Source organism: Acomys minous (assembly GCF_964271855.1).
Source record: "Acomys minous genome assembly, chromosome: 3".
NCBI lineage: Eukaryota > Metazoa > Chordata > Mammalia > Rodentia > Muridae > Acomys > Acomys minous.
The window spans coordinates 132,284,271-132,300,246 of record NC_140485.1 but is presented as its reverse complement, the minus strand read 5'-3'; the positions used below and the strand labels follow the sequence as shown (position 1 = coordinate 132,300,246).

Sequence of the window (15,976 nt, the reverse complement as noted above, 5' to 3'; positions counted from 1 at the left end):
GCACATGTACCTGATGTAGTAAAAAATGGCTGACATCCTCCACTGATGCTCTGTATAATGTAACAGTACTGGAATTTCTGAAGCAGTAACAAGATGTCGCTGATGGTGTGTCAGAGGAGCTGTATTTGGCAAACCATATACAAAAGAGACTGAGGCAGGGAAGAGGATGAAATGATACCGTTGATTCCTAGTAACAACATGGTGCCAACGGTGTGTCCATCCTAAAAGTCTCCAGACACTGAATCTGCTCGTGTTAGCAAACGGTCATGTCATCCACTGAGGCAAGAAAGAGACACAAAGCAGGAAAAGAACAACATGAATCAGAACCGACCTGGAGCAAAGGTCGGAACAGAATATTTAACTGGACAAGATCAAGGTAGAGAGATGGTTATGTGCCGACCCTAACACACCACATCATGTGAGCTTAGTTGCCCACAGAACGAGAGTGTACGCCTGCCGTGCCCTGAATCAAGCCAGAGACATTTCTCTGTACACTAGAGACACAGCTACCAGGTCCTCTGGTGGAGCTGCTCAAAGCTGTCTGTGTCTTGCCAGGAGGGAGCAAAAATTGCCCGCCACAGCTTCCCTGGCACAACCATTCCTCCTAGGAGTCTTTCTCTTCTCCAGGTTTCTACCAACGAGAACAGAGACTCACTAGATATTCATGTTTTATACAAATAGCTTTGTGCAAAGACTTTGTCTTCTTCCTTTCTCATTCTCTTCTGCCTTTAGCTGTCATAAATAGGGTGGGTTTTAGACAACACACTATTACCTTGAATACTTCTCTTGAAGAAAGCCTTGCAGCCTTCACAGGACCAGACCCCATAATGGTAGCCAGAGGCATAGTCATTGCACACTGCACAGTAGCGAGTCTCCTTGGCTGACTCTATGGCCATGCTCCCCTTGTCACCGCTACTGGTCAGTCTCTCTCGGCCACTCTGGCGTCGATTCTCCGAATTGGACCTGGGGATGAGATGCAAGGGGAAAAAAAAACCAAAACAGTGAATGCATTAGCATTTGAGAAGCAAGCCTTGTATTCTCCCCTAAAGAGTGAGAGCACTTGGGGGGGGGGTGTAGCAGGCCCACTTTATTCTGACATTTTGAAATAGTGATTCATAATATATGCTGGTCTTTTATTGTCTTTTGCTGACTCCTGCAGCGAAAGGTGCTCGCCTATTGTATTAACCTTGAAGAAAAATTGTTTTATACAAACCTGTTTAGGAAATGGATTGCATACCCCCAGAACAGAGTACCCATAAAAACAACAAAATGGAGTTTGCAAGTTTCTAACAAACTTCATTTTCTGAGAGATTCACAATCAACTCGGAGCCAAAAAGCGACCAGTCTCATTCGCATTCTAGACCATCCGAAAGGTCTTTAGGAAACAGAGACAAAGCCTACAACAGCTGGACGATTTGGAACACAGATGAAGTGATGACCTATGGAGACTCCGCATAGCAGACAATAACAATTCCAACTCTTGTGTCATTGTCATCAGGTGGCCCCGGGTGACCATTTTTTTACAACTTGACACTACAACTGAAGACGTAGTGTTTCAATATTCAAATGTGGGATGTGAAGAAACGCAGATGGTTACTCCAACCTTTAAAGCCTTTGTGGAAGGAGCAGATCCCAGGAATGAAGCTGAAAGTGCACAGGGAGAGAGCTGCGATCTGAGGGAGCCAAGCAAATGGGGGAGTTAAAAGCTTGAAGAACACTTTACAAAAGGAACTTGTTTTCGATATGTCAAATGGGGCAGGGAAATCCACTGGGAGAAGTGCTAGTGTGAATTTGGGATTAGGCAAAGGATTTTGGCCGGAGGTACCCACCTCTACCAAAACCCCATAATCAAAGAGTGGATAGAGTGAGTGGTGGAGATGAAAGGAGGCCATTTTTATGCGCTCATAAGAAAACTAAGAAAGAGAAAACAAGAGAATAGCTTTAAAAATATCTAAAAGACTTAGAATGAAAAAGAATGGCAAAGTCCTCATGCAGACTGAAGGAAACAGTCCCCAGCAAAGAATGAATACATGAAATCAAGGAGGGTAAGTTTATATTTCTCATCTGATCCTGAAAAGGGCTGACAATGAGTTGACCAAGAAGGACATTCAAGACATGTTCAGACAAAAAAAGAGGATGTAAGAGAATTAATTAGATGTGCAAAACCCCAACCCAGCACAGTGCCTGGTATGAAGTTTTCACTCAATAATATAGAGATTTTAATTGTTTGAGAATTTCACACAATATATTTTTAAAAATTATTTTATTTTCACATGTCGGTGTGTGGTCCATGTATGTACTAGTACACATGAAGGACAGAAGGCATTGGATTCTCTAGAAATAGAGCTACAGGTAATTTTCAGCTTCCTAATGTAGATGCTGGGTTCTCTGGAGGAAGAGCCGGTGCCCTTAACCACTGAGGCAGCTCCTCATACAATGTATTTTGGTTATATTCTCTCACCGTCTCTTCCCAGACCAGATCTATGCCTCCTTTCCTAACTTGTATACTTTTTTTGTGTTAAACACATCAAATCCAATTTGGGGTACTCATGGACCCTGGGACATGTGACCATCCTCTTGAGCATGGGCAATTGTCTTAAATTACTTGTGTATTACTGTGCAGGGACACTATGACCTCACAAAATAAAACATTTATTGGGGCTTATGATTCCAGAGGGTTAATAGTCATGATCACCATGGTAGGGAGCATGGCAGCAAGCAAGCAGGCAGGCGTGGTGCTGGAGCAGTAGCTGAGAGCTTATAACTGATCCGCAAGCAGGAAGGAGAGAGAGAGAGAGAGAGAACACTGACAGGACCACAACCCCTCCAACAAAGACAGACAGACTCCCTAATCCTTCCCAAACTGTTCCACCAACCTGGGGCTAAACATATTAGCCTTGGAGGCCAGCTTCATTCAAATCAACACAGCAACCTACCAAGGGCCATCCCCTTAAGGTTAATACTTTCCCACCTCAGCAACTATAAATTGCCAGGAGCTCTTTAGCTAGGGTTAGGCTTTCTACCCTCCCATGCTGGAATTTTGTCTAGCATGAGTTTATGCATGTTGTCACACCTGTTATGAGTTCGTATGTGCCCACTCACTGCCTTTGGCTCTTACAATCTTTCCAACCCTTCTTTCAAAATGATCCAAGAGTTTTAGGAGAGCGGATACGATACCAACATCTCATTTAGGGCTAGGTCTCTACAGTCTCTTATTCTATGCACACTGGCCAATTGCATGTTTCTGTACTAACTGTCAATTACCACAAACAGAAGCTTCACTGATTAGGGTTAAAAACACACTAATCTATGCATATAACAATGTCTTAAGGAGTGAATTTAATAATTTATGCCCTTAGCAAAGTAATAGTAGTAAGTTATCCCCTGCACCATGGTATTTGGTATGGTCTTGATCTTGTACAGTAGGTCCTAAATTCAGTGAGAAAGTGGTTTGTTACTCCAAGGACATTTGTGCCACTACTGCACAGTGGACATATCTTCCTAGGTTTGTGATGATGGTTGCTCTCAAAGTTCCCAGCTGAGAAATACTAGTGATTATTTTTCTACCCCACTAGTGTACATTGCAACTTCCAGCACTATGAAAGCTAGCCAATAGGGATGGAGAATCTAGGATAGTCCCAGTTTGACTTCTCCACATTCTGTGGCTCAAGTATGTGGCGTGCTCAGCAACAGGGCCTTAATGTCAACTTCCGGACATTAGAGCAACGGCAACAGCTGGTACTGTTTGAGTGTCTATAAGGCCTCAGGGCCAACACACCTCCAAAAGAGGAAACTGGCTTCTGGCACTGGGCTTTGTAATAATATATTTAAGTGAAAGAAAACAATGTTCAGAGATGGTTGTGGAAGTGGTTAAATGACGTTGTAAGTGGGAAAGTTCCTATGAGACTTTCAAAGCCAACTAAGATGTGGATAGAGCTCCCAGGACTTCTTGGTTAAGGAAGCTCCTGTTCCCTTCCTCATAGCCCCACCATCTCCCCAAAAGCAAAGCCACATGAGCTTTCACTGGTCCTCCCCTCAGAATCCCAGCTTTCCTTTCAGCTCAGACTTCATAACCCTTCCCTGCCCTTCTTCCTCATTAATATTGTATACAATATTTCAATGGTTCATAAACCACCAAGGCCATAAAACTCACAAAATATTGGCTCCTTGGTTTGAGTACATCTGACTTGGGCCAACTTTTTCCACTCTAAATAACTTAGCTCTGGGGTTGGCAGCCTCAAATAGGATTTCTTTACTTTTTAATGATCCTTAGAGAGCACTGGCTCAAAGCCTCCAATTCTTGTTCGTATTCTGTTACCCGTCTCTTTCCATTTCATCATCGTGTTGTTGAACTCCCCTGTCGACCTCGGATCTTTTTACTGTTTGTTTACTAATGTCTTATGCGTGGTTCAAGCCAGTCGGAAGCAGCTGTGAATATTTAAGTTTAAATCTCAATGCCTTGGGTGATGGGAGTGGATTGTGAGTAAGTATGAACTGGACAAACTTAGTGTCTTTTAGAATACATTTATTTTTATTGGTGTGTGTGTGTGTGTGTGTGTGTGTGTGTGTGTGTGTGTACATGCACAGTGCCCACACATGTATAAAGGTACCAATAGAGCCGAGAGGCATCAGATTCCCTTGGAACTGGGTTTACAGGTCTTGGTGAGCTGTCCACTGTGAGTGCTGGGAACCAAACTCCAGTCCTCTTCAAGAGCAGAGTATGACTCTAACTGAGTCTCGTACCTTGTTAACTGTTGCACTGCTATCAGGGCCCAGGGGGCAGTAGGCATTCAGTGCAAGTCTGCAGAAGGAACAACTGCAAGCATAGCATCCATAAGAAAGAGATATAATGGACCAAATAGTCTCCCAATCATCTATGGATAGCAGAATAGAGGTGACTCCTGGACCACAGGTATTTGGGATACACAGGTTTCATTTTTTTAACATGTAGATGGAAAAGAAACTAGAGCCTAGGCATGTAGAAGAAGTTGGGGAAAAAAAGTTAGCATGTCACAAATTCACAAAATATATACAGGCAATAATTTATTCCATATTAAGTATAGGATATACAAAACTCTCATAGGAAGTTAAACTGTATCAACAGTGAAACAGAAATTAAGATCATCTGAGGCTGAAAGACATGGGAACAAGAACAATGGCGTCGCGTCAACCTATCGCTGAGGAAAACTAACTGTGGCAATACCGTAAATGGTGGTCCCTCCTATTGTCAGTGCCTTAGAGTATGGGTCGAATGTTAAAATGAAAAATGCAGTTCATTTCTCCGTTGAATTGTCTTGCAGTAAAAAAGAAGCATCTCTGGGTTGAGTATTTCACTGTCTACTATTGCATGGTCCATAGAACACGACGTTGGGCTACCAACACTGTCAGTGATGCTTCCTGTGTATGGAAGGCTCTCAGGACTTGGGTCACTTCAAGGAAGCCAGAGGTTATACAGGGACTTTGACGGTAGTGAGAACTGCCCATGGAGGTGGAGGGCTGAGTGGATCCAGACCTGTGGCTGTCACATACCTCCAGACCACTATCACCATGCCAGGGGAGTGAGCCACAGATGCAGCCTCATGGCTATCACCATGGACAGTGGCACAGACTCAGGGAGGTGGGAGGTGTCCCTTGGAACACTAGCAGGGGGTGTGAGGGGGCCAAGGTCATCACAACCAGGGTTTGGGTTTTCTCAGTGTGATTGAGTGAACGAGTGTGTGGGTTTGCGGTGTGTGCTATGTCCCTCCTCACGGCAATGTTCCCTTCAAGTTGAAGCATTCCCTCCAGGAGGAAAGGCGGTTCATGAGCCTCAGGAGGTAACAAAACATCATATGTCAGGGTGAAGGGCAAAACATGAAGATTCTTGAGGGTCCCTGCCCAGCAATATAAAAAGGAGTAACAGTTGTTTGAGGTAGACATTGACCAGCCAAACTGAGGAAAGAAGGGGTTGTTCAGAATGAGAAGCTGCCTGCAAACTGCCTAGAGAGCCCCAGTGTTGCAGTTTGGGGGAGTCACAGCCATGTTGGGTTGGGCTTTCTGGTAATGCAGTTGCTTTTGAGTTACCCCGGATTCTTGTAAGTAGCCCACTGCCCAAACTCCACAGGTGCTCCAGTGCACACACATGGGTAAAGGTATCTACACAAGCCAGAGGCATCAGATTCCCCTGAGATTGGAGTTACAGGTAGCCCAAATAACAGCTCCAATTAAAAAAAAAACTTAGTGGTTCACCAAATTAGATACTGATGTGATAATTACTTTGGTCTGTTGAAAGCTTTCTTCCTGGGATGAGCCGACTCATGTGTCACTTCTCCCCAGGAATCTGTCACGCAACAGTTCATCAGCAAGGACACAAAGGAAGATGGGTTGTGCTCCAGATTGCCAGAAAGGCCCAGATTCAGGAAGTAGCATGAGCGACAGAAGATGGAGAGACTGGAATTGGTACTGCAGAAGGAGAAAGAGGCGTGAAGTGGTGAGCCTCCCGGGCTTGATGGAGTCCCAGGTCAAGCAGTTACTATGGAGCCAGTTTTGCCCAGCACAGACAGTGCTCATCCCTGCTTCAGGGGTCCGGATTGCAATTACCAACAGAACTGGCCGGAAAACGAAAATGAGGAGAAGATGAGAGGTTCATAGAGTTCTCCCTCAACAATGCCCACCCTACCACAGACCAAAGCTCCCACCTTCCTGCAGGCTGAGACCCCACAGGTCTGGGACAGTGCTTCAAACCTTCCTGGGGAGGTGAAATGATGGATGCTCAAACCCAGGGCACCCAGTGAGACTGTGTATAGCGCTACAGACAACGATCCTTCTGCGGGAGCCCTTCTCACCAGCCAAAGGCAGCCTAGAGATGGGTGTCAAGAAAGAGGATGCAAAACTCGGGATGAGACTCAAGGGCAGTAGTAGCGCTCTACTCACTGCGGTACCTACCACTCAGTCACCCAGAAAAGAAAGGGGAGAATTGACAAAATTGGGCTATCCAATAGCTGAGAATCCATCCAAGCTGAGGCTGCACAGGTCAGGGAAGAGCACAGATCCATTCACCATCCCCACCAACATCCATTCACCATAGTCCAGCAGGAGGGAATGCAGAAGAAATTCCAATCCCAGTGGCAGGCAATAGACAAGAGACCACAGCTGAGAACCTCATAGGCTCACTTTGAGCCTCCTAACCAGATAACACAACGATCCGCGTTATCTATGCAGCACAGAGGAGCCTGCATTGTTTTCATCCAGAGTCACATCTTCGGGGTGATAGCAAACACATTTATTTTTTTTAAACCTAGTCTCTCTCATGTTCTAAATTGTTATATCTTGCTCAAGTTGAATCTTCCAAGAACTTTATTTTTAATGTGTAATATACATTTACAACTTGGTTCCTTTCTTTCTTTCTTTCTTTCTTTCTTTCTTTCTTTCTTTCTTTTCAAAACAAAGTCAGCAAACCACAGGCACTTGTTAATGACGTTCTTCAATTTTTAGGGGAGAACAAAAAAAGGCATGTGGGAGTGGGGGGGCTTGGAGAAGGATTCTGCCTCGAATACCCACATAGTTCAAAGAACAACTGCATTGTGCTTTATCTTACTTTACTTTCGCTGCGGTAAAAATACACATAACAAAATTTACTGTGTTAAGCACTGCAAGCGTTAAGTGGTGTTAAGTATAAGTATATCACGTTGATATACCATCAATCTTCAGGATTTTTCATCTCGTAAAACTGAGCTGCGTGCATTAAACAATCAATCCCTTCCTGAACTACTCTCAGGCATCCTCCTACCTTCTCAGTCAGCGGAGACCTGGCTCTCGCAGCTGTGCCTAATGGAATCAGACAGTATCTGAGTGGTTTGGGTTGGTGTCTGGTATAGTGTATGTAGCATAATGTCCTTTAGATCCACCCATTTGGTAACATGTATTAAAATTTTTCTTCCCTTTTTTCTTTTCTTTTTTCCCTTTGAGGCAAGGTCTCACTGTGTAGCTGTGGCTGTCCTGGAACTCACTCTGTATCCCAGGCTGGCCTCAAACTCACAGAGATTCACCTGCCTCTGCCTCTCAAGTGCTGGGACTAAGGGCGTGAGACACTACACCCAGCTCCCATTTTTATTAGTTGTTGCCGTTTGCTTGTTTGTTTGTTTGTTTTTGAGATGGCTTTTGTTCTGTATCCTGGAATGGCCTTGAGCTCACTCTGTAGCCCAAGCTGGCCTCAAACTCATGATCCTACCCCCTCAACCTATGGATTACAGGTGTGCACCACTGTGCTAGGCTACAATTTCCTTCCCTTCTCAGATGAATAATAGTCCGTTATATATATTTACCAGATCTTGTTTAACCATTCATACATTGACTACAGACAGAAAGATAGACAAACAGACGAACACACACACACACACACACACACACACACACACACACGGGTTGTTTATACCTTTGAATTCTGGTGAACAATGTTATATAAACATGACTACGTAAATATTTCACCAAGACACACATTTTAAGTCTTTCAGATACTCATAAGAGTTGCTAGAACATAATATAATTTTAATTATAAGACATGTCTATGTAAGTGTGTGTTAGTATATAGTTGCGGGTACAGCTGTATGCAAATGCACGTGGAAGTCAAAGGTCAACCTCGGGTGCTGTTCCTCGGGAACCACCCACCTTACCTATTGAGACAGAGTCTGGCACTGAGACTTGGGGCTTGCCCATCAGGATAAGCTGATTGGCAGGCAAGGCCCAGGGACCTATCTGCCTGCACCTCCTCAGAACTGGGATTACAAACATGGGCCAACATGCTGGGTTTTATGTGAGTGGTGGGTATTGAACTCACATCTTTATGCTTGTTCGGCTAACCCTATACTCATTGCCTAGCATCTCCTCCAGAAAAACTATCTTGGTCTTTGTCCACACTTCTTTCTATATTGACCAAAAGACAAACTCTCCTTTGTCTTTTTTTGTATAGCTGCGTATCCACTGTTGGTCTCACTACAATCATTGTTGCTCTGGGTATCTGTCTGCTACTGGTACAGAGCAGACATTCAACAGATGATTGTGGAATGAGCAAGTGTCTCATATTGTATGTTTTGCTTTCCCAAACGGATTACAAGCTTTCCAAGAATATAGGTACCATCGTCTACATATTTTTTATCACCCACCAATTTGTAACACCTTCTGCTGATTAGTTTTAACTGCCAACGTGACACAACCTAGATTCGCCTAAGGGAAAATTTAATGAAGAATTACCTAGGTCAAGTTGACCTGTGAACATACCTGTGAGGGATTGTCTTTATTGTGAATTGAAACATAAAAGCCAACCCATTATGGGCAGCACCATTCTCTAGGTGGGGAAGGGAGGCCCTAAACAATGTAAGAAAAGAGAAAGGTAGCTGAGTGCAAGCAAGCACACAAGGACAACTTTAGTCCATTGCAAGTCCATTAGTCATTGCTCTCAACTTTGGGTGTGATGTGGCTAGCTGCTTGACGGCCTGCCTTGAGTTCCCTGAAACAATGGAGTATAACGTGGAATTGTAAACTAAATAAATAAATTCTTTCCTTATCTGTGGTGCTTTTTGTCATGGATTGTCAACGCAACTGTCATAGTCGGTGTTCTATTAGTGTGAAGAGACGCCATGACCAAGGCAACTCTTATGAAGGAAAGCATTTCATTAAGGCTTAGTCCGTTATCTTCATAGCAGGAACATGGCAGCACCCAGGCAGACATGGCAGCCGAGAGTTCTACATCAGATTCGAAGATAGCAGGAAGACAGAATCTTTGGGCTTGGAATGGGCTTTTTGAAACCTCAAAGCCAATCCCCAGTGACACACTTCCTCCAGCAAGGCCACACTTCCTAATCCTTTCAAATAGTGCAACTCCCCAGTGACCAAGTATTCAAATCTATGAGCTTACGGAGGCCATGTTTATTCAAACCACCAGAGGCACAGAAATTTCAAAAGGACACACAACTGCATCTCTTTGCACTAGAAAGTAACCAATAAGATGACAAGGACTTTTCGCATGCTTTTTGATCACTTCCCCCTGGCAGGGCTGCCTTGTCAGGCCTCCTCGGTAGAGGATCCGCTTGGTTCTGGGATGGGATGGGTAGGTGGAGGCGGGACTCCCCTTTTCTGAGAGGTATGGAGAAGAGGGAGAGAGACTGAGACTAGGAGGCGAGGAGGGAGGGGGCTACAATTAGGGTGTAAAGTGAATAAATAAGTAAATAATTTTTTTAAGTTGCTGCATGCAGTAATTCCTAAAGATTAAAACAACTGGGCTGGAAAGATGGCTCAGCAGTTAAGAGGACTGCTGCCCTTCCAGAGGTTCTAAGTTCAATTCCCAGACACCACATGGTGGTTTATAACCATCTGTAATGGAATCTGATTCCCTCTTCTGGTGTGCATGAAAACAGAGCTCTAGTGTTCATAAAATCAATGGCTTTTTTTTTTAAGATTTGAACAACTTGAGACATAGTCAAGGCTGTTGCTGTAACAGAGGGCTATATCAAAGCAGTGGGAAGCCAAGCATCGAAAGCTGTTGTTTGTCACCATGTAAATCTATCCGAATGTGGTCTCCTGTGTTCCTCTTTGACTTAAATATTCACATGGATGGGCACAAACTAAAAGTGATTTCTGCCAAGGACTAGAACACATCTTGGGTATACATCTAATCTATATGCAACTTTGTATTTAGATCCTGATATATTTTTGAGACATGGTTTCATGTTGCAGCTCTAGGATAGCCTGGAACATGTGACAACCCTCCAAAATGCTGGGATTACAGGAATATGCCACCATGCCTCATTCTCTTTGGTTTTTTTATGGAAATAAATAACTATTATTTAAGATAATGAATAAGAAATGGTCTCTGTCTTAATTAAGAGAAGTCTTGAAAGGAAAAATCTCGAAGTTTATTTTTAGGCAAGTTCAAATTAAAAGGGTCCTGAGTCAAGTCTAGAAAATTCTCCTCAAAGTGGTAATAGTTGTGTTGCAAAATAGGTAAGCTGTAAATTATTTTCTGCTTGACAAAATAAGTCATTTAAAGCCCTCAGAAATGATTCAAGTTCTTTACCCTGTTTATCCAGAAAGTTAATACTTAGCCATCTCTTGACTCATATTATTCACACAATTAACTTATCTTTTTACTTATTGTCTTTTAATTAATAAACAAAGGCAGCAAAGACACTTCCTTAAAAGGGACAAAATTAATTGCTCCAGTGGACAAGCAGATTTTCACACTATACAGGTGGCTGTGGCCATCACTACGTCAGCTCACACCCCTCTGAGAACCGCTAGGATGACAACAGTATTTTAGCTTCAACTGCCTCTGAAGCAAGGGAGCCCAGTCAGGGAGAGGAGATGGCATGCTAGTCAAGCAGCCGGGTGAAGCCTGGAGTTAAGGACCAAGGCAGTCTGAACCCAGAGGCGCAGGAGCCTCCACAGATCCCCATTCTGGGGAGCCCCACCCAAAGGCACTGCAAGCCAAAGACAAAGATTTCACATCTGGAAACAAGGTCATTGCCTCGGAACTCATCCATAGACTCATAAATCCCATCAGTAATTGCCTGTAATTATTTGTTACAAGGCCAATAGTATGTTTGGAGAGGGGAAAATGTTAATTTAATTTCCAGAGCAAAGGTTGAAAACTCAATTGAGTTCCATGAAAATGGAGCTAGTAAGCTGAGAGGGACTGATGACGGCGTCGGTGTTTCCTAAAATGGGATTTCAGAGTCTATCACTTTGTTTTGGTTTTATTTCATATTTTTGGAGATAAGGTTTTTCGGTGTAACCGTGGGTGGCCTGGTACTTGGTATATAGCCTAGGCTGACTTTAAGTTTATGGCAATCCTCCTGCCTCAGCCTCCTAAGGGTTCAACTATCTGGCATGCCCCATTCTACCCAGTTTGGAAAACAGCTATTTTAATTCACAAGCAAATAGAAAATGGTGTGTCATTAAAAGCTCATAGGTAAGAGCTCGAAACTTCCTTATGCACAAGGAGCATTAGCATTCTCCATTCAAAAGTGAGGCTCTTTCTGAAATGTCAAGAGGTTTTCCCACTCACTTAAGAAAAATGTCTTCACCCCAAAATACAAGCAAGCGTTGATTTTCCACACTAATGGGAAACAAGAGCAGCCTGGTCTCAAGTTCCCTGAAAAAATCCCATTTGCCCGATATCTTTTTATCTTTTGTCACTTACTAATGTGTAACCAAATGACCCAATTTGAGTTTCATCACCTGTCCTTTCTTGCTCACACCAGCCTGTTACAAGTGCTAATGAATGGTGAGGTCCCGGAGCCCAACGAGGCAAGAATCAGGGTATGCTGAGGACACAAAAGAGGTGAAGTAACAGAGAGAGCTGCGGTTTGACTCCACGCCTTCCCTTCCAAAGACTGGAAAGTCTGATTTCCAGTCTAATTTCCACGGGTAAGGCGACACGTGTTAGAAGAATACATCTACAAGGTACGTGCTGAATTATTATTAAGAAATCCATTCACCTACTCACAGCACTGAGTGTGGGCAGCTATGTATGACCAGCCAGGAAGGCACAGATATAGAAAGTGAAGGAAAAAGAGGGGGCAGGAAAGGCGGGGGGTACAAATAGAGACAGAGCAGCCTCTGCGTTGGGAGGCAGATTACACGATCCAACATACATAGGTTCCTGGGTAAATGAAATCACAGGCAGAGTCCTGTGAGCATCTTTCTGAAACACACCACACTCAGGACCCAAAACAGCCTCTCTCAAGCACTGGCCTCCTGCTTGCTTTTGAGGGTGAGCTGTAAATCGTCTCCTTTATAATCCCATCGTGGAGAGAGAGAGCCAATATGTCATCACATAAAAGTCCACACACGCGCATCTCCAGTATTGCAAATGGGAACTTTTGCTTACACAAATCATTTGGAAACCTGATGCCATTAGAGATCCCATGGCTGCAAGTGCGACATACTTAAGGATGAAGCACAGAGAGAGGGCAATGAACTGTGATGACCAAGTTCGAGACTGGTCAGAGCTGTCAGGCTCTAGACAGAAATCTACCCAGTAACAGCAGTATGGCGTAGGCAGACCTCCTCTAAAAAAAAAAAAAAACACTGGTCCTATGTTTAAAATAAGAGATTACAACCGTGTTTCCTAAACGCCTTCTGGCACCACATGTGTGTGTCTGCAATTCTCTCCCATAGCTCAGATCAGCAGGAACAGCTGCAGCCAGCTAGAATTTATTCAATGAGCCCCATGAGGGTTACAGCCCATTTCTCAGAATTCTTTCCTAAGAGTAACAAAGTGCATAAGACAAGTGTGGAGGCGAGGAAAGTGCCACAGTTAAGTCTTCTAGTCCCCCAACAGTGGTGGCACCACCAGGCATACTAAGGCAGGTAACGGTCAGGAAGAGCCGTTCCGTTAGTGACTACTCACAGCACTGCCCCTCACACGGGCCACGTTAGGAAACCATACGGAAGGGTGAAGAATGAGGGAAGAGGATCCAAGTCACGTGTTTAGTCACTTGTTCTAGAGCCTCAGAGTGGCAGTTTGGAAAGTCCTGCTAAACAGGAGTAACCTTCCAAGATCTGTTTCTATGCGGTCCTTTCTTGGCTGTAGGGATTTGGAGAAGGCCATGGGGCACTTGTCAGGATGGATCGATCGATCTACCATTTAACCTTGAGACAACTTGTATTATTTAAAGGACTATCACGGAGGTAGATGCGTGCACTCTCATTGAATGGAATGCCATTGAAATGCATTCAACAGACTGACAGGCTGCCTCCTGCGCAGGATCTCACAGGCCAGTGGATTTGAAGACTGAGGAATTGTGTATTAACAGGCTGTGAGACTGGGTACGAGGAGAAACTGCATCAGAATGCTATTGGGTCTCAATGGCCAAGGTGTGCTATGGCCTCACCAGCCCTGGGAATGGATTTCTGGGGGGGTGGCGCACAGGGAGGGGGGGCAAGGGGAGGAGAGCGGACGCAGAATGCAACAAGAGCCAAGGCATGCAGTGTGAGAAACGGCAGTTGATTGGCCATGGAACTACAAAGTGCACAGAAAAAGGGCAAAAGGAACACTGGGGACACAAACCTGGGGAAAGGTTAAGATGGTCAAAAGAACAGGTTGTTCGGCAGCCTGAGGAATAGAGATAATGGTCACAGTTGCAAACCCCAAACAGGTTACACAATCGCTGCCCCTTCACAAGTTGTGTCCCACACAGCACCCAACCTTCCCTCACTATGACATCGACGTAGGACGCAGTGTGTGTGCGCCTGTGTCTCCTGGTGACACCATGTGTAAACAGTTCCCGGTTACACTGCAGTGCCTTCCTATGTCTTCTGAGAATTAAGCAGGACTGGTTTTGTCATCGCTGTGCCAGCAGGGAAACAGTATTTCCCCCTCTGAGCTTGGTTTTGGTAGAGACCGGAGGTGTGCAGTCAAGAAGGTGTAACCTTGAATGTTTAGTCTTGGCTACAGGTGTCAGAGCGCCTGGTCTGTGGTTGTGTTAAGATTTGGCCTTGCCACGGGGAGATAGCTGAGCTAGCTGTTCGTGTGGAGGAATCGCTGTTCGTTTTGTGCCATCCTTGATCTACATTTCTCTCCAGAATCTTGTGTGTGCATCAGGACTCTTTCCAGCCAGCCTTGCCGACCTGGGCAGTGCCAAGGTCCCTGAGTTGTGTAGGTCTGCTATCTCTGCTCTTATTTTCTTCCAATCCCCATCTTAGACACTGTTGGTAGAGTTCAGGGACCCAAGACTATTTCAAACCTACAAAACCCTCCTCTTTTTCTTTGTTTCTTCGGGTCATCTTTTCTTCTAGTTTTCTTTAGCTGTTCTCTTTGCAGGCTTAGGGTAGTGCCCAGCATGCAGTAACTAGCCAATCAGCATGTGCGGAATGCATAAATGAAAAAACTGAGCCAGCCACGCATTGAAGCTGGCTGGAGACTTTGACAATATCACCTGGGTGGAACGGGGGCATGCCAGGCAGGCTGCGTGTGTTGGTCACTGTAAATCAGACTGCTAAGAGTGATTTCAATTGCTCTCTAACATCAAAGATCAAGGACCCCATGCAATGCCTAGGGAATCAACAAACTTAATGAAATAAGGATTTTTGGAGCCTGGGGAACAAGTTAGGCAGCAGATAACCCTGGCCTACTACTTTAGGAACATCCATGTTGCTGATCGTCAGCATAGATTGCCCCAGCATAGGCAGTTGCTGTGTCTGAAAAAAACCCTCTCATTTCTAGACAGCATCTTGTGATGGGTTTGCCCACACTTGGTATGAGAAGCAACACGAAGCCTTCTGGTGTGAGAGCATAGGTTCCCACCTTCCATTTTGTCTATTGTGTCTGACCTTGTTCAGAGGAAAACCAACACTAACGCTGTGTGTCCTTATTTCTCTTATACATGGCATTCAGAGCAAATATTTTATTAGGCCGGAAATTCTGATTGTCCTATTAGATACTTCCTCCCGAGCTATAAAATGTTACAAAGCCAAGAAACAAACCCAACAAGAGATCTTGAATCCCACTCTCTTCCCCGTTTCCTGTGTTTTCTTCAAATGCGGCTCACGCTCGGGGCCAATTATTCATCTCTTAGCCACTGGGCTGGGCTGCTATGAGCTGAAGCCACATGTTTTCTGAGCACCTGAAAACCACGGGTGGCACACCTCCAGCCTCGTGCCGACTCCATTTCCCAGAAACGTCTTGGAATGTGTTTCTGGGAACCCTTGACCACCCTTGCATCAGAGCAGAGTCAAAGGAGCTATCTCAGAGGGCTCAGCAACTCTCCCGTTCTTTTTCCTCTGTGTTTTCTTCAAAAGGATTTCAGAGAAGCAACCCTAGAATACCACACAAGGACAGTTACCGTGTCTGTACTTTGGTGATTATTATTGTAGGTCATGACCTTCATTTGCCTACAAACTCTACTGTGCACCAGCGCTCCCTGAGACTTCTGTGCCTGACTGCAAACAGCAAGCCTCTTCTCTTCTCTTTCTCTTTTTGTTTTTTGTTTGTTTGTTT

The 15,976-nt window shown here is 44.5% G+C and overlaps 1 protein-coding gene across 6 annotated transcripts in view; it reads right to left on the bottom strand.

Moving 5' to 3' along the window:
- The window catches only part of ESR1 (estrogen receptor 1), a 366,771-nt gene that overhangs the window by 206,194 nt on the left and 144,601 nt on the right, over window positions 1-15,976 (bottom strand). For all 6 annotated transcript variants that reach the window (XM_084775860.1, XM_084775859.1, XM_084775858.1 and 3 more), the window contains one exon: window positions 773-963. In XM_084775860.1, coding sequence (XP_084631986.1) covers window positions 773-963 — 191 coding nt within the window. The remainder of the gene's footprint in view (window positions 1-772; window positions 964-15,976) is intronic.